Source organism: Amblyraja radiata, chromosome 18 (assembly GCF_010909765.2).
Source record: "Amblyraja radiata isolate CabotCenter1 chromosome 18, sAmbRad1.1.pri, whole genome shotgun sequence".
In the NCBI taxonomy this organism is placed as follows: domain Eukaryota; kingdom Metazoa; phylum Chordata; class Chondrichthyes; order Rajiformes; family Rajidae; genus Amblyraja; species Amblyraja radiata.
The window spans coordinates 36143273-36165375 of NC_045973.1; the positions used below are offsets into that span (position 1 = coordinate 36143273).

The 22103-nt window shown below is 45.2% G+C and overlaps 1 protein-coding gene across 4 annotated transcripts; it reads left to right on the forward strand.

Moving 5' to 3' along the window:
* The first annotated feature begins 284 nt into the window (after positions 1-284).
* ogg1 (8-oxoguanine DNA glycosylase) lies at positions 285-21669 on the forward strand. Of its 4 annotated transcripts, XR_004414681.1 has the most exons (9): positions 285-321; positions 4499-4640; positions 7137-7600; positions 10684-10863; positions 15722-15900; positions 17200-17347; positions 17951-18000; positions 20172-20745; positions 20972-21669. XR_004414681.1 is itself a non-coding variant. In XM_033037146.1 (8 exons), the coding sequence occupies exons 2-8, from the start codon at positions 4531-4533 to the stop codon at positions 20253-20255; spliced, it is 1215 nt and encodes a 404-aa protein (XP_032893037.1). In that variant the 5' UTR covers positions 285-321; positions 4499-4530; the 3' UTR covers positions 20256-20791. The 4 variants fall into 4 exon arrangements, 3 of the variants coding, with proteins under 3 accessions (XP_032893037.1, XP_032893038.1, XP_032893039.1); XM_033037146.1 differs by lacking the exon at positions 20972-21669 and having other exon boundaries at positions 20172-20791; XM_033037147.1 differs by lacking the exons at positions 17951-18000; positions 20972-21669 and having other exon boundaries at positions 20172-20792.
* Positions 21670-22103: the final 434 nt, after the last annotated feature.

Below are 22103 nucleotides of genomic sequence, written 5' to 3' on the forward strand. Positions count from 1 at the left end.
CATTTCTAGGACTAGTGTAAATAATTCGAAATTCAATAGATCAGTTTCATAAAGCTGGTTAAAAAATGCAATGGAATGGCAGCTTTTAGCATAATATGTAGATTTCATGTTTAAAACACGTTGACCAAAACCTAACTCAGGTGACTTGCCAATGGCAAAGCCTTGCTGCCAGTCTACTGATGCTCTGGTTCAAATGCACGCGAAGGTGGACTGAACTTCGGGAAGCTCACAGCCGGCCGACAGTGACAATTCCAGCTGGTATAAACTCCGCGCAACCCTCACTCGGCCATCACGGCGGTGGCTGGAGAACAGGAGGTGCAGGTAATGCAGAGGGGAAGGGGAGAGGGAATGGGAGGGAGAGAGAGAGGAGAGGAGAGGGTGAATGGAGGAGGGGAAGGGGAGAGGGAATGAGGGGGGGAGAGAGAGGGTGAATGGAGGAGGGGAAGGGGAGAGGGAGAGGGGGGAGGGGAGGGAAGGAGGGGGGAGGAGAGGGAATGAGAGAGAGGGAGAGGCAAGTTCTCCAGTGCTTCTTTGCTGTTGTTCATCTTGTTGTGACTGCATTCCCTGGTTCCATTCTTACCCAATTACAACCAGAAAATCAGCTCCAGTTGTTTCTGTTCCTGTTGTAGATGATGTTCCGGTTCCCCACAATGACCAGTCCATGGACACTGGTTTCTTATTCAGGTGCTTAGCCCAAGACCACATAATTCAGACACATGGCGTCACTTCAAAAATTTATGGTGGTGTTACCTGGTTATAGACAATAATAGACAATAGGTGCAGGAGTAGGCCATTCGGCCCTTCGAGCCAGCACCGCCATTCAATGTGATCATGGCTGATCATCCCCAATCAGTACCCCATTCCTGCCTTCTCTCCATATCCCCTGACTCTGCTATTTTTAAGAGCCCTCTCTAGCTCTCTCTTGAAAGCATCCAGAGAACCGGCCTCCACCGCCCTCTGAGGCAGAGAATTCCACAGACTCGCCACTATCTGTGAGAAATAGTGTTTCCTCATCTCCGTTCTAAATGGCTTACTCCTTATTCTTAAACTGTGGCCCCTGGTTCTGGACTCCCCCAACATCGGGAACACGTTTCCTGCCTCTAGCGTGTCCAAACCCTTAACAATCTTATATGATTCAATGAGATATCCTCTCATCCTTCTAAACTCCAGAGTGTACAAGCCCAGCTGCTCCATTCTCTCAGCATATGACAGTCCCGCCATCCCAGGAATTAACCTTGTAAACCTACGCTGCACTCCCTCAATAGCAAGAATTTCCTTCCTCAAATTAGGGGACCAAAACTGCACACAATACTCCAGGTTCACAATATCACTGGGGCTCTGTACAACACCTCACCACCTGTATGAAAATTGTTCGCCCAACATCTGGGGCTGGTTAAACAGAAACTGCCTCCAGCAAAGCCTTCAACTTTGATTGGTGTCACAAACTGCATTCCCTTGCTGTTAACACTGTCGCTCTCTGGAAATCATGCAAAACTAAACTAGATTTGTCTCAGCCTTGATGTCAAATTTGATCTCCAGTTGAGCCTCTAGCCACATGTGCTTTAACCATGACGCATTGTTGAGGTATCAATTGCTATAGTGTTGGAAGTGGAGATGTAAAAATGCCCATAGAAAAACACCCCAAGCTAATAATTTGATGACGACCAGATAATTGAAGGATGTTGAAGGAGGGATTGATATTTTGCTTGGAATGCAAGGAAGAACCTCCCTGTTAACTTTTAACATTTCCATGGAATCTTTTATGTTCACTTGCAAGTATTTGGGCATGTGCTTGAAGACCCATGAACTGCAGGGCATACACACTAAGTGCTGGAAGGTGCAATTAAGATAGGTAACTCTTTTTGACTAACATGGACACAATCTGTTGTGTAGTTTTAGTTTAGTCTAGAGATACAGCGTGGAAACGGGTCCTTCGCCCCACCAAGTCCATGTCGACCAGCGATCACCATACACTAGCACCATCCTACAGTCTAGAGACAATTTACAATCTTTACCGAAGCCAATTAACCTGCAAATCTGTACGCCTTTAGAATGTGAAAGGAAACGGAACACCTGGAGAAAATTCACGTGGTCATGGGGAGAGAGTAAAAACTCCATACAGACAGCACCTGTTGTGGGGATTGGACCCGGGTCTCTGGCGCTGTAAGACAGCAACTACCGTGTCCGTTGCCATCCCGTCCTTCTGTGTTATTTTCTATGAATCCATGACTTAACATTGCATCTAAAATCCTGGAACACTAGTCCAGGGAAACAGGAGTTGAGGCTTGAGAATTTGAATTTAGCTTTTTAAAACCTAAAACAAAAAGCCGATTTCAGTAATAAAAGCACCTAAATGGTTTGTCTTTGTTCTTCATAAAGAAACTTCTCTCACAAGTGGCAGAACAGCAGATTCAATATCAAACTGCCTCAACAGAGTTAGTTTCAGAATTATTCAGATAATTCCCAGCCTGCCCAGATAGCAATTCATAGTCATAAAGTGTGGAAACAGGCTCTTCGGCCTACCTTACTCACACTGACCAACATGTCCCATCTACACTAGTCCCACCTGCCAACGTCTGACGCATATACCTCTAAACCTATTCTCACCATGTACCTATCTAAATGCTTCTTAAATGTTATGATAGTAGCTGCCTCCTCTGGCAGCTTGTTTCTTACCCTTTGTTTAAAAAAAAAAAGTTACCCCTCGGCTTCCTACTAAATCTTTCCCCCCTCACCTAAAACCTATGTCCTCTGATCCTTGATTCCCCTACTCTGGGCAGGAGGCTTGCGTTTACCCTATCTATTCCTCTCATGATTTTGTACATGTGATTTTATTTAAACATTTAAAAACTTGGATTTTTTTGAAATGCAGCTGTTTAGGAAGATATGTTCGCCACTTTTGTGAGATGAATTGAAGAATGACAGTACAGTTGAACCTGTTTTACAGATGGGTTGCTTTCCTAGAAAAACATTTTGTAATGCAGACTCCTGACAAAATGTGACAACATTTGTAGGGGATTTTTTGCTTTTATATTTGTTTAGATATTGTTCTTGTATGAATTCTGTCAGAACAAATCTTATTCTACATTTTTTAGAAGTGATTATTGAATTCTGGCATATTTCCATTATCTGAACTGCTTTTTCCAATTTCTTTTAAGAAAAAAAGACACATTGGGAATAAATATTACGGTTTCTGATTCCATCACTTTATACTACATTTAAAATACTGGCCTTACCTAGGCTTATAGCTTAAAGGGTTAAAAATAGAACAGTACAGCACAGGAACGGGCCCTTCGGCCCACAATGTTTGTGCCAAACATTTGCCATGTTAAACTGATCTCATCTGCTTGTGCATGATCCACATCCCTCTATTCCCTGCACTTCCATGTGCCTATCCAAAGGCCTCTGAAATGCCACAATTGTATCTGCTTCCACCACCACCACTGGCTCAAACCACCCTCTGTAAAAAAGGGAAAAAAAAGAAAATGCCCCTCACATCTTCATTAACCTTTCCTCTACTCACCTTTTGCTATGCCCTTTGGTGGTGGACATTTGGTGGAAAAGGGTTCTGACTGTACCTTATCTAAGCCTCTCGTGATTTGCAGGTTGCAAGTACGTAGGAGTTGCTGATGTACTGACACCCCTATTTTGGGGAACTCGGGCTTTGTGGTGGTGCAGTTAAAGTAGAAACTCTGGCCGTGACCATATAAATGGGTTCAAGGGATTATATGGCTTGCACTTATTTGTTGTGCACTATTGTACAGTCAGCATCTACATCAAAGTTATTAGATATGGAAATTATCTTGCATTTCAATTATTATTGCCTTCTAGAATTAATAGAAATATTTCATGGTTGCAGGAGGCATCCTGCCGTCATATTTTCAAGATCAATTATGATCGAACAATATGTGGAGTTTGCATGTTCTTCCTGTGACCACGTGGTCTGAAGAAGGGTTTTGGCCCGAAACGTTGCCTTTTTCCTTCGCTCCATAGATGCTGCTGCACCCGCTGAGTTTCTCCAGCTTTTTTGTGTACCTGTGGAGTTTGCATGTTCTCCCTGTGACCACCTGGGTTTTCCTCCCAACATCCCAAAGGGTTTGTATGTTAATTGGCCTCTGTAAATTGGCCCGAGTGTGTAGGGAGGGAATGGTTGTGAAAGTGGGATAAAATAGAACTACTGTGAACGGGTGGGCTTGGACTCACTGGGCTGAAGGGTCTTTATCCATGTTGTATCTTTAAATCAATCAATATTAGCTTTGCCAGCACCACCTCCACACCCCACATACGTTCCCTCTAACTTGTTCTCTTTCACGTGCTCATCAACTCTACCCTTGCATCTCTTGCCATCCACCTACACTTTTATGTGGCCAATTAACTTAGCACCTTTAACTGCAGACATGATTTCCTTCCTTGCAGATGCTATGTGAATGTGGTTATGTAGCCTTCTGCAACAGCCTTTCATGTTCACAGCTACAAATTGCTTTTGTTACTTTTGCAGGAATAATCTATTGCCAGGTTGATGATCAAGTCATGCAGATACACAGTATATTATCCGAATGCCCTACACTCTGGCGATCGATCCCCTGTATTCAGCCTGAGCTGAGGCTGGATATCGTGCTTTCTTGTGGTCAGTCCTTCCGGTAAGATTTGGCTTTGGTTGCAGTTGGATAGGTGCGTTTCATCATTTACACTTTTAGTTCCTGTGTGCGAGACAAAAGTGTCGGTTGTGGACTGAAGGAAGTGAAAGGGTGCAACATAACCCTGCCCTTATCAACGCGAACTGCCCTTAGTTCCTCGGCATCCTCAGCCTAATCCGGTCCATTCACGCTGATGCGGTGATCGAGAAAGAACATCGGCGTATTTACTTTCTTATAATGTTTAGGAAGGAACAGCAGATGTCGGAGATATCGACGATGGACACAAAATGCTGGAGTAACTCGGCGGGACAGGCAGCATCTCTGGATCATTTCTGTAAAGCAGTAAATCAGTGTGAAGAAGGGTCTCGACCTGAAACGTCACCCATTCCTTCGCTCCAGAGATGCTGCCTGTGTTATCTGAGTTACTCCAGCATTTTGTGTCTACTTTCTTGGACAATTCTGAGATGATTTGACATGTCCATGAGGATGCTCTCGAACTTCTACAGATTTTTCAACAATGAGATGTAGCAATCTACTTAGCAACATCAGGAGTTGCTTATTGTATATATTGTTGGCATGATACCATATTGTATATGGCAGCACTTGCCTAGAAGGTACCATTAGGTGGTTTTAAGAATTTAGGTTATTGTTAATGAAAAGCTTTTGTTGCGTGCAACCAGCGGAAAGACAATATATGATTACAATCGAGCCATCCACAGTATACATGATAAAGGGAATAATGTGAATAACGTTTAGTGCAAGATAAAGCCAGTAAAGTCTCATTAAAAGATAGTCCGAGGGTCTCCAATGAGGTAGGTGGTGGTTCCGGGCTGCTCTCTAGTTGTTGGTAGGATGGGTTCAGTTGCCTGATAATAACTTATCATCAACACATTGCACTACCAGACTCGGTGGAATGATACACCTTTCCATTTGCCACTGCGACAGCCACACCTCCTCCATGTTTTTCAAACCACATTGTGCTGGGCATATCTATTGATTCAGCCTGCACTTACTACACCAAATTGATTTTGTTCTGCTGTCACTTCTTCCTCTCTCTCTCATGATTCTGTTTCTGATGACTTGCACACATGACACATCTGATGCCCTCCAGTCTCCAATTTCCTAATCCCAGAGGGCTCACCTTTACCATGGACCTGTAGCGGATCCAAATTTCCAACCTACACCAGGATGGTCTGTAGGCCCTCTGCATTTGTCTTTGGATGGAGAATAAACTGGCTGCCCTTCACCAATGCATTAATTCGTCTGACTAAACACATTCTCACATTGAACAGCTTCTCCCCAATAACTCAACTCCAGATCAAAGGTACAGCTATGACAATTTACAAGGCTCAACAAGACCTTTCTATGGGATATATGGAACTGGTTGTGTTCAGTTTTATCTTCCCCCATTCCTCTATTATTGACAGACCTTCTATATAAGCCTACTGACTATCTTGACTGCACCATCCTACTTTCCTCTATTTTATCTGTTCTCATGGCAAGACCTTCTGAGATATCTTCCTTTGCCCTGAACTGTAGCTGTTTGGCAGAGTCCTCACACATATCCTGCTGATTTCCTGGTCTCGCCCCTTTCTCCTGCACTGGAGTTAAGAGAATTCCCGTGGTTTCAGCATTCAACAGATTTGTTTGCGATTTCCCCCACTGCAATGTGATAGCTCCGCCACTCATCTTGCCTCCTTTACCCTTTCACCTTTCCAAAGAGACTGTGTTCCTTTGGATCTCCATGGTCCACTCTTTCATCCCAATCAAACACTCCCCTTTTCACAACATTTTCCATTCAATCACAGGTGACATAACACTTTGTTTTACTTTGATGCTTCCCACCATCCAGGGACCCAAACATATCTTGTAGGTGAAGCAGTGGTTCACTTGCACTTCTTCCAAGGTATTGCATTCAGTGCTCACAATGCAGTCACCTCTACATTAGAGAAGCCTATTGCACATTGGATGATCGACTTGTAGAGCACCTCTTTCAGTCTACATGACCAATCCTGAGCTATAAGTTGCCCGTCATTTTAATTGTCCATCGCATTCCCACTCTGACTGAAAACACAGAGTACTGGAGTAACTCAGCTGGTCAGGCAGCATCTCTGGAGAACAAGGATAGGCATCGTTTCGGGTCAGGGTTCCTTCTTTCTGAAGAAGGAATCCGACCATAAACATTGCCAATTCATGTCTTCCAGTCTGAAGAGTCCCGACCCGAAACGTCGCCTATTCATGTCTACCGGACTGAAGAAGAGTCCCGACCAGATACATTGCATATTAATGCCTTCCAGAGATGCTGCCTGACCCGCTGAGTTACTCCAGTACTTTGTGTTCTACACAAGGATTCTAGTATCTGTTGTTCCTTGTGTTCCCACTCTGATTGTGACCTCTTGCACTGTTCCAATAAAGCTCAGTGTAAGCTTGCGGGACAATTCCTTCTCTTCATCCTTCTAGAATCGAATCCACCAATTTCACGACTGCCCTCTTTTGCAGATGGCAGGAGAAGAGTCCCGGGCACTGGACGGGAGTCTTGGCAGGCCGTGTGTGGACTTTGACCCAGACCCAGGATCACATCTGGTACCGGACGTATTGCAAAGACGCAGATAACGTCCCCCAAGTGCCAATGGGCCACAGAAAGAGGAAAGGCCCGTCTGCAAGGCCGGTCGGTGTTAAAATGAAAAAGAAGAATATTGCAAAAAGTAGACTTAAAAGTGACGAGGGGGACGTCCACGAAACTGAGAGGGTGTTTCCTGAAGAGAAGAAAGAGCCAATGCAGTGTGCGCGGCAGATAAACGATACCACACCTGAACTATTGAAAGGGGAGTCAGGAACGGCAGACCAAGAGGAGTCCATGATCTTGAGCGACTATTTTCAGTTGCATGTGCGGCTGTCCGACCTATACCCTCACTGGATGCACGTTGACAAACACTTTGAGCGAGTGGCGAAGGATTTCCCTGGTGGGTATATCAATGAAGGATTATCACCATCGTATTTACGGTGTGGGGTTTGCTGAGAGGGGATTGCAGCCTGTACTGACTGCCTGCAGTCTCCATGTAGCCCTGAACTCACCCGGACCAGGTCCAAATGGCCAGTCTTACCGGCTGGGACTGTCGTAAAGCCGAGAACTGCCCAAAGACAAATGGTGCAAGCTTGGACTGGCTCACCATGACGTGGCTGTGTACAGACAGCAAAACCCCCCTCCCAGCTGGTGTACAGAAACACTTTCAAAGTATTAAAAGTAAAATTAACTTTAAAAAATAAAAAATAAATTAAAATTTAGGCCATTTTTAGGTATTTAAGCATTAAAGCAAACACAGGTAATTTAGTGTATAGGTAACATATTGTAACGGGTAACAACATACCCTTATCGTTCTTTCCCAATTAACTGAAGTCATAGAGTCGTACAGCATGGAAACAAACCCATCAGCCCAACTTGCCCACACCGACCGACATGCCCTACTCCACCAATCCTACCAGTCTTCATTTGGCCCATATCCCTCTAAACCCTGTCTAAATGGTTCTTAAATATTGCGATAGTATTTGCCTCAACTACCTCCTCCGGCAGCTCATTCCATACGCCCGCCACCCTTCGAGTAAAAAAGTTACACATCGGGTTCCTATTAAATCTTCTCCCACCCTCACCTTCAAGCTATGTCCTCTGGTTCTCGATTCCCCTACTCTGGGCAGGAGACTCTGTGCATACATAGACGACTGAGTCTAAGTGTCTCATGCTCCACCGTTGGATTCTTTACAGCTGGGAGCTTGTCCACCTGGATCGGGACCTCTGTGTTCATGCCCGAGCCTTGAGCCCACCGGTGATTAAGTGGGCAAATGCCAGCACTTCTGAACTGCTGGCAAAATCAAGGTCCCCGTATCCTGAAGGGTTGGTTCTTTTTCTGCCAGAAGTTCAGATCAGAAATGTATAACTTGTGCACAACATGGCAGGCACTGTCTAGAAGGGGTAGTTGTATATGTCATAGAGCATAGCGACAGCCCTTCGGCCCAACTTGTCCATGCTGACTAAGATTTCCCATGTAAGCTAGTCCCATTTACCTGCGTTTGACTCGAAACTGTTCTATCCATATGTCTGTCCAAATAGAACAGAGAACATAAATTAATTTGGAAGGTACACAAAAAAGCTGGAGAAACTCAGCGGGTGCAGCAGCATCTATGGAGCGAAGGAAATAGGCAACGTTTCGGCCCGAAACGTTGCCTATTTCCTTCGCTCCATAGATGCTGCTGCACCCGCTGAGTTTCTCCAACTTTTTTGTGTACCTTCGATTTTCCAGCATCTGCAGTTCCTTCTTAAACAAATATATTAATTTAGGGCATTTGGCAACTTTAATATAATAGTTATGCTCAAAAATCTATGAAAACTATAGAAACTTGCAGTTTATTTTAAATCAGACACTTTCTTCCACTTGCAACTGTAGTGGTTTTAGTCTGGGGTTGTCAGAATCTAGACTAAGTGCTGGAGCAACTCAACGAGTCAGGCAGCATCTCTGGAAAAAAGGCACAGGTGACGTTTCGGGTCAGAACCCTGTTTCAGACTCCAACTTTGTCTAGAGATGCTGCCTGACCGGCTAAGTTGCTCCAGGACTTGTGTCGTATAAACCAGCATCTGCAGTTCCTTCCTACACACATATAGAATCTAGGATGGCTGAAGAGTTGAAGATTTGCGTTCCTATTCCGACATATTTCACCCAAGGCGACAGGCATGTCACCATTGTAATATCTCAAACATCCATCTTATTTATGAGGGACGGCACTTTAATGAATTGACTTGTGATTTGGAATTGTGCATTGGTGTTTGTGAGGGACGTGTTAGAATTTAAAACAATGCCGGATCGTTCACCAGCTTTTACTTTCCAGCAAGGTATGTGCTCCCTTAGATACTTTTTGAGATTTGGGAATTGCTCCCATGGTAGGGCTATCCAAGGCAAGAGGGCAAAGGTTAAAGGTGAGAGGAACGGGTTTAAGGAGGATTTGAGGAGTTTTTTTTAATTACAAAGTTTGGTTGATATCTAGAATGCCAGAGGAAGTAATAGAGTCAGATCCAATCACTACATTTAAGACATTAAAATGTGCACTTGAATAGGCAGGGAACAGAAGGATACAGACCTATTGAGGGCAAATGGGATTAGAGTAGTGGGCATGAAGATCAGCATGGATGTGAGGGACAAAGTTCCCTCGTTCTGTGCTGTGCAACTCCAAGAACTCCATGACTAAAGGTTATTAACTATTAACTAAACTAACCTGCCTGCACATGGTCTATATCCCTCCATTCACTGCATATTCATGTGCCTATCTAACAGCCTATTAAATTGAGAAATTATTTGCTTGTGATGAAATTAAATAAAGTAGGGGAGTGCGTGGGTTTCCTTAGGCTGCTCCAGTTCCTCCCATATCCCTAAGACGTGCGGGTTTGTAGGTTAATTGGCCTCTGGAAAACTGCCCCTAGTGTGTAGAGAATGGATGAGAAAGTGGAATAGCATAGCATAAATGGGGATAGGTTATCGATAGCTGTCGTGAAGTTTGTGGGCCGAAGGGCCTGTTTCCATGCTGTGTCTCTAAATTAAAACTAAACATCAGTAACATCATGTCTGCTCTGCCGTTCATTCAGCACAGCTGGTGTTCTACCTGTTTGCCATTTTCCTGCACTGAACCCTAATCCTTTGACTCCCTTAAGGGCCTGTCTCACTTTTACGACTTAATTCTTTCATCCCGACCATATTTTTACTCATGGACATTTTTTTATCGGGCTGGAAAAAAAAGTCCCGACTTACCTGATGCCACGAATAGCATAGCTAGCATAACGAGCCGCTACGATATATCTACGAACTCCTACGGACTCGTTACGAACATTCTGCGCGTTTGAATCGGGGGGGAAAACTCGGGAGAATTCGTGAGAGTGGGACAGGCCCTTTAGTATCCAAATCAAAATTCTTAAACCAAGGGTATTTTGGGACAGTTTTGTTTCGGATCTGCAGTGAGCAATAGTTTTACCTGTAACTAGGTCCTTGCAACCTTGTTGTTTCAGGTATCCGCATCCTACGTCAAGATCCCACTGAGTGCCTCTTCTCTTTCATCTGTAGCTCCAACAACCACATCTCGCGCATCGCTGGAATGGTGGAACGTCTGTGCCAGACATACGGCGAGAGGCTATGCCAGCTGGATTCCTGCACCTACCACTCCTTCCCCACACTGCAGGCACTGGCAGGTGGGTGGCAAAATGGAAAGGCAGGGGGCTGGGTCAAACTTTTGTTTTTTTGTTTTTAAAAGATCCAGCGTGGGGAAAAAAGCCCTTTGGCCCACAGAGTCCTCACTGACCAGGGACCACCCATGCACTAGTTCTATCCTACACAATAGGGATAATTTACAGAAGCCAATTAATCTACAAACCTGCACGTCTTTGTAATATGGGAGGAAACCAGAGCACTCGGGGAGAACGTACAAACTCCGTACCGACAGTACCCGTAGTCAGAATCGAACCCAGGTCTCTGGTGCTGCAAGGCAGCAACTCTACTGCTGCGCCACCTTGCCACCCGAACCAGTGTTGGACGCAGTACTGCTGGGTTGTAGAGAGAGGTACATTTTGCTGTGGAGCTAATTCTTCCCTGCTACTCAGTGAGGGTTTGTAGGTGAAACATGAATAGGCGGCAAAATGGCACAGTGTAGAACTGCCGCCTCACAGCGCCAGAGACCCGGGTTCAATCCTGATTATGGGTGCTGTCTGTGCAGAGTTTGTAAGTTTCCTCCCACATCCCAAAGACGGACATGTTTGTAGGTTGTCTGGTTTCTGTCAATTGCCCTATTGTGCAGGATGCAAAATTGGGATGAAGTAGAACTATTGTATGGGTGATCGTGGTTGGGGTGGACTCTGTGGGACAAAGGTCAAACTTTCAAGCTGTATCTCAACTAAACTTAATGCATGAAGGTGCAGTTAGGAATGGATTGGGACTGGAGGCCGAGCCATTAAGCATTGTGAAATCACATGTCTGTTAATACTTGTAAGTAGAAATTCTTCCTCTACAAACTGCTTCTTTAAATCATTGCCACAAATAAACAACACTGTTTATCCTCACACCCCAACTCATTTACCCACTTATCCCATTTAATCCATTTACCAGCCAATTCAAGTTTGGCTTCACTTTGATGATATGCATGTTGTACAGTTACCTCTGGATGTTGCATTGCCAGATTACCGAGAATCTCTCCTGATTTGGGAATGTACTTCTTTTCCATCATCATCGGTAGATCTAAATCCTGATGTAGTCATCTCGAAAAACATACAACAATTAAAATAAACCAATTAGGATGAGAATATAGTTGGTGTAGAACATTGAACAGTACAGCACAGGAACAGGCCATTCGCCCCACAATGCCCATGCTGAGCATGATGCAGGTTAAACTATTCTCCGCTGCCTGCATATTCGTATTCATGTGCCAATCTAAAAGCTTCTTAAACACCAGCAGCGTATCTGCCTCTACCTACATCCGCAGCAGCATTTCCAGGCACTCGTCACTCTCTGTGTAAAAGAAAAAGTGGCGTTGTTAAAGTGAGAGAGGAAAGATTTAAAGGGGACCTGATGAGTGACATTTTCACACAGAGGGTGGTGGGAATGAACATGGTCGAAGTGGGTACAATTACAGCATTTAAGACATTTCAATAGGTACATGGATAGAAAAGGTTTAGAGGGATATGGGGCAAACACAGGCAAATGGGGCTAGCTCAGGTGCATATCTTGGACGGGTTGAGCCAAAGAGCCTGTTTACATGCTGTGACAGAAGGCAGAGAAAGCTCAGAAGGTCAGTGTAGGAACAGTACAGATGCTGGTTTAAATCGAATGTAGACACAAAATGCTGGAGTAACTCTGTGGGGCAGGCAGCATCTCTGAAGAGAAGGAATGGGTGACGTTTCGGGTCCCTAAACGTCATTCATTCCTCCAGCATTTTGTGTCTAGCTCAGAAGGTCAGGCAGCGTCTGTGGAGAGAGAATCAGAGTGAAATGTATCAGTTTAATTTTAGAGATAGAGTGTGGAAAGAGGGCGTTCGACCCACAAAGTCCACACCGACCAGCGGTCCCCGTACACTAGCACTATCCGACACACGGGACAATTTACAATCTTTACCGAAGCCAATTAACCTACTAACCTGTACATCTTTGGATCTTGGGAGGAAACCGGAGCACCCATAGAAAACCCACATGGTCCCAGGGAGAACGTACAAACTCCGTATAGACGACAGCCGTAGTCGAGATTGAACCGGGGTCTCTGTTGTTGTAAGGCAGCAACTCTACCGCTGCACGACTGTGCCGCCCCATTGTTACTCCCTGCGCAGATCTCACCAGCAATACAACTGAATACTGTAGTGAGATGGTAAAGGAGAAAGCTAGATACATTTGGAGACCAGGTTAGTCCTGGCTGTGACTAGTTTGGGTTTGACAGTGATGTAGTCTTTTCCTTAAAGACATTTCTCCTGTTGTGCTTACCCACTTCCACAAGATGGTAGTATCACATCAGCAAACTACTTGCTCAGATGCAGACGAGTTGCATTTGGTTGAGCTTAATTCTGTCGGGATCTAGTTTTGAGGTGTCATGATGATATTTCATGGGTCCATAGGTAAATCAGGACTAGGTGACATTTTTATTTGTGTGGGTGTGTGCATGCTTTTTCTCATCCTTTAGCCACTTAGACAGAACTAATAATTTTGATTGGAAAAGTATGAAAATCCTTATGTTTGCCTTGTTTCAGATATAGCAGTCTCGGGCTGATCCCTCACTTAAAAAGCCTGTAGGGCTATCTAAAAGAGATTATACAATACTTATGTAATCTGGAAACTAGCAGCTCGCAAATCATAAATGTTTCACTACATTGCAAAAATCACCACATTTCAAAAGCATTTGTGGAATAAAACAGCATGGAAACAGGCCCTTCAGCCCACTTATCCATACTGTGCAAGATGATTTTCTTGTAGAAACAAAGAACTGCAGATGCTGGTTAATACACAAAAGGACACAAAGTGCAGGAGTAAATCTGCGGGTCAGGCAGCATCTCTGAAGAATATGGACAAGGGTCTCAACCCGAAACGTCGCCTATCCATGTTGCTTGACCCGGTGAGTTATTCCAGCGCTTTGCGTCCTAAGGTGATGTTCTTCATTATTTGAGAGCCAATGGGATGTGTTGAAGTCACATTACAATTTGATTTTTAAATCCCATCATAAACCGGACTAACATCAAATTTCTCTGGAGCATCAGAGCTGAGAAGACCTGATGGATGTATGTAAAATAATGAGAGACATAGATAGAGTGGATAGTCTGAACATTTTCCCAGGGTAGAAATGTCAAAGACTGGAGGATATAGCTTTCGGGGTGAGAAGGCCAAAGTTTAAAGGAGATGTGTGAGGCAATTGATGTTTTACACAGAGAGTGGTGCGAACCTTGAACATCACATGTGGTGCAGATATGACAGTGGCATTTAAGAGGCTTTAAGATAGGCACACGGATATGGATCACATGCAGACAGAGATGATTAGTTTAACCTGGCATCAGGTTCGACATGAACATTGTGACCAAATGGCCTGTTCTTGCAAAAGACAGTGATAGAAGCTGTTTGGTTTCAAACCAGATGGTTGAGGTATCTGCTTTAGATTTTTAAAAGTCCCAATTTAGGCAAGGTTTTATTAGATTGAAAATTTGCCCGTATTATATATTTTTTCAAAAAGGGCCAGACACAAATATGTTGGGGTTATTTAAACAACACAATATGGCACGAGAAAATTCAAGGTAATCAGTCCACACGGTTTGATAAAGATGAATCGTATTTGAACAAATTCATTGGAGTTCTTTGAAGAAAGTTATTTGGGGCTAAAGGAGAGAAAGTGAACGAACCATGCTTATCAGTCCATAGTTTCTTTGATAAGCGTCACATCAAAGGTTATGATGGAAACTAAAAGCTTATAGTAGATAGCAGATTGGCTTGGGTACAAACTGGAAATGGAGTGCCGGCATAAATGGATCTTTCAGATGGTTTGGAACAGTTTAAAGATGCAGGGAGATTAGGTATCCAAATGCATGAATTGCAAGGGCTGGGACGAGGGAGAGAAAACCATGGGATGATAATTAGGATGGAGACCTGGAGGAGGAAAATGGGATGGATGGGAGAAGGAAGTTCCATATAGAGACACAAGGAACTGCAGATGTTGGAATATTGGAATAACTCAGCGGGTCTGGCTGCATCTCTGAAGGACATTAATATGCAATGTTTTGGGTCGGGATGTGGGGTCAGGTTGGAGATATGAAGAGGTTCAGGACATTGACAGTGGTGGGGATAATGATTAGGGTCTGGATTGTATTTGAGGCATTGGGGAGGGAGGGAAAATCAAAGAGAATTAGACTAATGGTCAATGGGGCGAATGGGAGAGGTAGGGTCTGTGTGGAGCTGAGGTGGGTGGATGTGTGGACAGATAGATGTCTGAAGGAGATGGGGAGGGTCACTGGAGGAATGGGTGATGGAGACGGAGTTGAGATGGAAGATAGGGAACAATGGCAGAATGGGAATGCGAAAGGTGTTTAGCATCAAGTTGGTGGGAATGGAAGTATAGACCAACAAGGATGGGAACTATAGAGAGGCAACAGTTGTGTTTATTGTAATTATGAGATACAGCATGGAAACATGACCCCCCCCCCCCCCCCCCCTCCCCCACGTTGACAATCACCCATTCACACTAGTTCTATGTTATCCCACTTTCTCACCCATACCCTATGTATTAGGGGCAATTTACAGGGCCAATTAACCTACAATCCCGCACATCTTTGGGATGTGTGAGGAAACCGGAGCACTCGGAGGAAAACCCTACGCAGTCACAGGGAGAACGTGCAAACTCCACACACACAGCACTCGAGGTCGGGTAACATGCAGGTTCAGGAACAGCTTCTTCCCTGCAGCCATCGGGGGCAATTAAACACTACAACCTCCAAATAAGCTCTGAACTACATGGACTTGGGGGCATTTATCTTTTTGCACTGTTATTGTTTGACATATGACAATCAAACACTCTTGACTCTTGTGGTCATAGGAAATGATGTAGAAAAGCGGTTGCGAGAACTGGGATTTGGATACAGAGCAAAGTTCATCAGCCAGACCGCCAAGATGATACTGGAGAAGCATGGTCCTGCTTGGCTGGATTCCCTTCGGGAGACAGCATATGAGGAAGCAAAGCGTGCCCTGTGCACGTTATCTGGCGTGGGGGCAAAGGTCGGCAAATCTCTTCCGAATGGCTCAGTCATTGGTCTGGTTGATTTGCCTGATATTGTTCCTGAATGGAGGGGAAATTATTTAATTCTAATTGCTTTTAGTTTCTTGATGCTCGGACTGACACCGTTTTAACTAATAGACACAGACCGTTAACATCTTCTTTTACCTCTTGGAGCTCACTATGATGACAGACAATAGTTCATGAGTCATAGGAGCAGAATTAGGCCATTCGGCAGTCTACTCCATCATTCAATCATGGCTGATTTATCTTTCTCTCTCAAACCCATTCTCCTGCCTTTTCCCCATAACCTTAGTCCTCCCTAGTAATAAAGATCCTGTCATTCTCTCACATTTCGGGTTTCGACCCGAAACGTTGCCTATTTCCTTTGCTCCATAGATGCTGCCGCACCCGCTGAGTTTCTCCAGCATTTTGTCTACCTTCAATCTCTTACAACAGCCGTCTTTGGCAATGAATTCCACGGATCCATCATCCTCTGATTAAAGAAATTCCTCCTCATCTCCTTTCTAAGGTACTTCTTAGCATTTGGAAGTTTTGGATTAAAGCTCTCCCATCACACTTGTCTTTAATATTATGCCAAATATCTATTAAAGTCACTGTAGAGTCAGATTTTGCTTGTCTTTTTAAATCTTCCCTAAATGTATCTCCTATTATTTTCTACCTTTCAGTTGACTCCTCCGCTAGTGTTATCATTTAACTTTCGCACCCTACAGCCCATCACAGAGCTTATTCTTCTTGCCCCCTTATCCACAACTTGAAATGTGTTTACATATCTCATTTTACCTTTTCCTGATGAAACCTTGATGTTAATTCTGTATTCCTACTGTGTTTCTCCAACAGTCCTTTTGTTTCTTGATGATATCGTGCGCAATGTTCTAGTTTAGTTTAGAGATAGCGTGTGGAAACGGGCCCTTCGGCTAACCGAGTTCGCGCCAACCAGCGATCCCCGGCACACTAGCACTATCCTACGCATTAGTGACAATTTACAAGTTTACCAAAGCAAATTAACCTACAAACCTGTACATCTTTGGAATGTGGGAGGAAACCAGAGCACCTGGGGAAAACTCACACGGGTCACGGGGAGAACGTGCAAACTTCATCCAGACAGCACCCGTAGTCAGGATCGAACCTGGGTCCCTGGCATTGGAAGGCAGCAACTCCACCTCTGCACCATCTGGACAAGGAGTAGAAACCAAATTTCCACAACCTATCTTTTAACGGGCGAGTTTGAGGAAACATTCTTGCCCTGTGCTTTCTGACCCTCTCATCTCCGGTTCCAGGTGGCTGACTGCGTTTGTTTGATGTCTCTGGATAAGACAGGTGTGATTCCAGTGGACACACACGTCTGGCAGATTACAAAGCGCGATTACATCTCCCACCTGGGGGCAGGTCAGAAGAGTCTCACTGACAAAGTGTATCGAGAAATCGGTAAGAAAAAGCTCAGCCCAGCATTCTCATGTAACGATTTAAACATCAGTGAATAGATAACCAGTTACCACAAACGCCTGACCCGCTGAGTTACTCCAGCACTTTGTGTCTATGTGTAGGAATGAACTGCAGTTGCTGGTTTAAATCGAAGATAGACACAAAATGCTGGAGTAACTCGGGCAGCATCTCTGGAGAGAAGGAATCGGTGACATTTCGGGTCGAGACCCTTCAGATTCTTCAGTCTGAAGAAGGGTCTTGACCCGATATGTCACCCATTCCTTCTCTCCAGAGACGCTGCCTGTCCCGCTGACTTACTCCAGCATTTTGTGTTTACTTTGTGTCTATCTTCGGTGTAAACCAGTTCCTTCCTACACACCACATCTGCATACTGAAGTAGAAAACAGGTTTTTGCTTAGACATTCGGAACAACAGCACAAAACCCACTGTATATCAGTGTCAGGATCATGTACCCTTTCAGAAGCAGGGTAGGAAATGCTATCATCGATGTAGAATATATTTACTGACCAGCAATGAATTTGACACCATGAAGGAGCCTAATGGGATGTACGAGAATGTAAACTGCTTTCTGTATTCTTATTACAGGTGATTTTTATCGCAGACTGTGGGGTCCTTTTGCTGGTTGGGCACACTCTGTAAGTAACGGACATATAGTATTCTCAAAGGACTATAAGAAACACTACATAAGAAAGGAAAAGGGAGGTACAGTGGCTCAGTTGGTAGAGCCGCTGCCTCAAAGCACCAGAGACCCAGCTTTGATCCTGACCTCGGGTGCTGGTTACACATTGTCCCTATGCCGTGTGGGTTTGCTCCTGGTGCAACACTTTCCCCCCACAGTCCAATGACGGCGGGTTTGTAGATTAATCGGCCTGTGTACATTTTTTATTTGAGTGTGTAAGGAGTGGACGAGAATGTGGGATAATGTAGATGACTGGTGGTCAGCGTGGACTCGGTGGGTCAGTCTCTAATCTAGACAAAGGGACAATATGAAGAACCTAGATAACAGAAATTACATTGCCTAGATCTTATCCACGAAAGGCATTCGGACAGCTACATAGAGAAGACGGGTTTTGAGGGATATGGGGCAAATGTAGGCAAATGGGACTTGCGCAGTGTGCCGTCTGGGTTGGTGTGGACAAGTGGGTGGAACCTGTATAAATCCAGAGGAAATCTATGCAGTCACAGAGAGAACGTGCAAACTCCACGCTGATAGGACGGGAGGTCAGGGTTGAACCCGGGGCTTTAGTGCTGTAAGGAGGCAGCTTTAGATGACTTTCATAGAGTCATACAGCTTCAGCCAAGTTGCCCACACCGACCAACATGCCCCATCTACACTAGTCCCACCTGCCCGCGTTTGGCCCATATCCCTCTAAACCCATCCTATCCATGTACCTGTCAAAACGTTTCTTAAATGTTGCGATAGTTCTTGCCTCAGCTATCTCCCTCGGCAGCTCGTTCCATATACCCACCACTCTTTGTCTAAAAATAGTGGTATGAAGTGATCTGTTTCCATGAACTATCTGTCTAATCTATGCACATGTGATTGATAGGCACAGCTGAAACACTGGGGAGAGATGATGCCACAGAAGTTGAGGAATGTGCTGTAATTGAGGGGTTTAGATAGAGTATTGAAATTGGAAGAATTATAAATGTGTTTTGCACAAAAAGAATTTGCCTGGGATGAATCTGCTGTGTAATTTGTGACAATTTACATGCACACTGGGTTCATCCGTTGGTGCAAGATTAAAGGGTAGGATTTGTAACAATTTCCTGGCAGCAAACTAAGTGTGGCTTGGAGAGTTGAGTATTGACAGCTTCCTGTCAGTACGCGGTGTGCTTCCTGTCGGTACGCGGTGTGCTTCCTGTCGGTACGCGGTGTGCTTCCTGTCGGTACGCGGTGTGCTTCCTGTCGGTACGCGGTGTGCTTCCTGTCGGTACGCGGTGTGCTTCCTGTCGGTACGCGGTGTGCTTCCTGTCGGTACGCGGTGTGCTTCCTGTCGGTACGCGGTGTGCTTCCTGTCGGTACGCGGTGTGCTTCCTGTCGGTACGCGGTGTGCTTCCTGTCGGTACGCGGTGTGCTTCCTGTCGGTACGCGGTGTGCTTCCTGTCGGTACGCGGTGTGCTTCCTGTCGGTACGCGGTGTGCTTCCTGTCGGTACGCGGTGTGCTTCCTGTCGGTACGCGGTGTGCTTCCTGTCGGTACGCGGTGTGCTTCCTGTCGGTACGCGGTGTGCTTCCTGTCGGTACGCGGTGTGCTTCCTGTCGGTACGCGGTGTGCTTCCTGTCGGTACGCGGTGTGCTTCCTGTCGGTACGCGGTGTGCTTCCCGTCGGTACGCGGTGTGCTTCCCGTCGGTACGCGGTGTGCTTCCCGTCGGTACGCGGTGTGCTTCCCGTCGGTACGCGGTGTGCTTCCCGTCGGTACGCGGTGTGCTTCCCGTCGGTACGCGGTGTGCTTCCCGTCGGTACGCGGTGTGCTTCCCGTCGGTACGCGGTGTGCTTCCCGTCGGTACGCGGTGTGCTTCCCGTCGGTACGCGGTGTGCTTCCCGTCGGTACGCGGTGTGCTTCCCGTCGGTACGCGGTGTGCTTCCCGTCGGTACGCGGTGTGCTTCCCGTCGGTACGCGGTGTGCTTCCCGTCGGTACGCGGTGTGCTTCCCGTCGGTACGCGGTGTGCTTCCTGTCGGTACGCGGTGTGCTTCCCGTCGGTACGCGGTGTGCTTCCCGTCGGTACGCGGTGTGCTTCCCGTCGGTACGCGGTGTGCTTCCCCACCTCCTAACACTCAATCGTTTGTACTTTTTGTTTCTAGGTTCTGTTTTCAGCAGACTTGAAGAAGTTCCAAGCGTACAAGTCCAAGCAAGAACAGCAGCAGGGCAATAAACCCAAGAGATGACAGCAGAGCCTACTATTTGCCTAACATAACATAGAGAATAATGTTTTATACTCCACAATGATTGTATTCTTGTGACTGGTTCCATTTATCTTTCGATAGCTGTGAACAACGCTCGGCATGACTTGGATAGACACAACATGCTGGAGCAACTCAGCGGGTTAGGCAGCATCTCTGGAGAAAATGGTTAGGTGACGTCTCGGGTTGGATCCCTTCCTCCTAAGCATGACTTGGTTGGTTACACATTCTCATTTACGTCGGGGTCTGAAGAAGGATCTCGATCTGAAACGTCGCCTATCCGTGTTCTCCGGGGATGCTGCCTGACCCACTGAGTTACTCCAGCACTTTGTGTCCTTTTGTGTCAGGAGTTTCAAGTTTCACTCCAGAAATATTAGGACAAAATTCTAATCTGATATTCCAGCCAAGTTGTACATGCCAGATTTTTTAATCTTTCAGATAAAACACATAACCAAGGCACCATCTGCCCTGACAGGTGATATATAATGTCCCTGTCCCACTTAGGAAACCTGAACGGAAACCTCTGGAGACTTTGCGCCCCACCCAAGGTTTCCGTGCAGTTCCCGGAGGTTGCAGGTGGTTGCTGGAGGTTGCAGGTAGTGGAAGCAGGTAGGGAGACTGACAAAAACCTCCGGGAACCACACCTTGGGTGGGGCGCAAAGTCTCCAGAGGTTTCTGTTCAGGTTTCCTAAGTGGGACAGGGGCATAACATATTTTGAGGAAGGACAGGGCAGTTATTGCCCATGTCCTGGCCAATATTTATCCTCGTGCATCAGCACTAAAACTGAACCCCATAATTAAATTATCAGGATCACACCTAATTAATGTTTGTAGTTTTGTTTCCTTTATTATCGCTAATACAATAGTGATCACAATTCTAGAAGTACATCATCAGCTGTAAAATACTCAGTTTAAAATATCAAGCACTCCAACCGGTCCATGTTCTGCAGGAGATTCCACAAGCATCAATGTGATCTTGGACAATCTGCTTTATCGTTGTTGACAGTGGGATAATTATTTGTCAGGACGTCAGTGATAACTCCTGTAAAATAGAGTGGGAAGATCTCTTGCACCTACCTACCTGTGACAATAGACGATGACTTGGTTTAATGTCTAATGTGAGATGTAGCACCTCTTTCAGTGCAACGCTCTCTCTGTTGTGCTCCAGATTGTAAACCTAGATTTTGTGCTGTTGTCACTTTAATGAGATTCCATATCATTATTTGTAACTGTGGAATCAAATTGTCTTTGAATAGGAAGTTTGTGGGGAAAATATATATTTGACGATGAATTTGATACATGTGTATTAGATGCATAATAATGATTTTATTAAGACATTTCTCTGAAAACTCTTTGATGTGATATTTTGGTAAATCTAATAAAAATTTGTGATGATTAATAATTCATTGAATCGGTTCATTGTAGACCACGAATAATTGAATTAGGTACTACTATTTCATTTAGGGATTCGGGTAAAGGTCCCAACATTACTATGCTTTAGTTTAGTTTAGGGATGTAGTGCCGAAACGGGCCATTTGGCCCACCATGTCCGCGCTGACCAGCGCTTCCCGTACACTAGCACTACCCTACACACACTAGCCACAATTTATAATCTTTACCAAAGCCAATTAACCTTCAAACCTATACGTCTTTGGATCGGAGCACCAGGAGAATGTACAAACGCACTATGGACAGTACCCATAGTCGGGATGGAATCCGGATCTCTGGCGCTGTAAGGCAGTAACTCTACTGTTGTGCCACAGTGCTGCCCATTTGAGAGATGTGCAGGTGTAAAAGCATTTGCAGGGGTTTGAGGCTGGAGCAAAGAAGTGG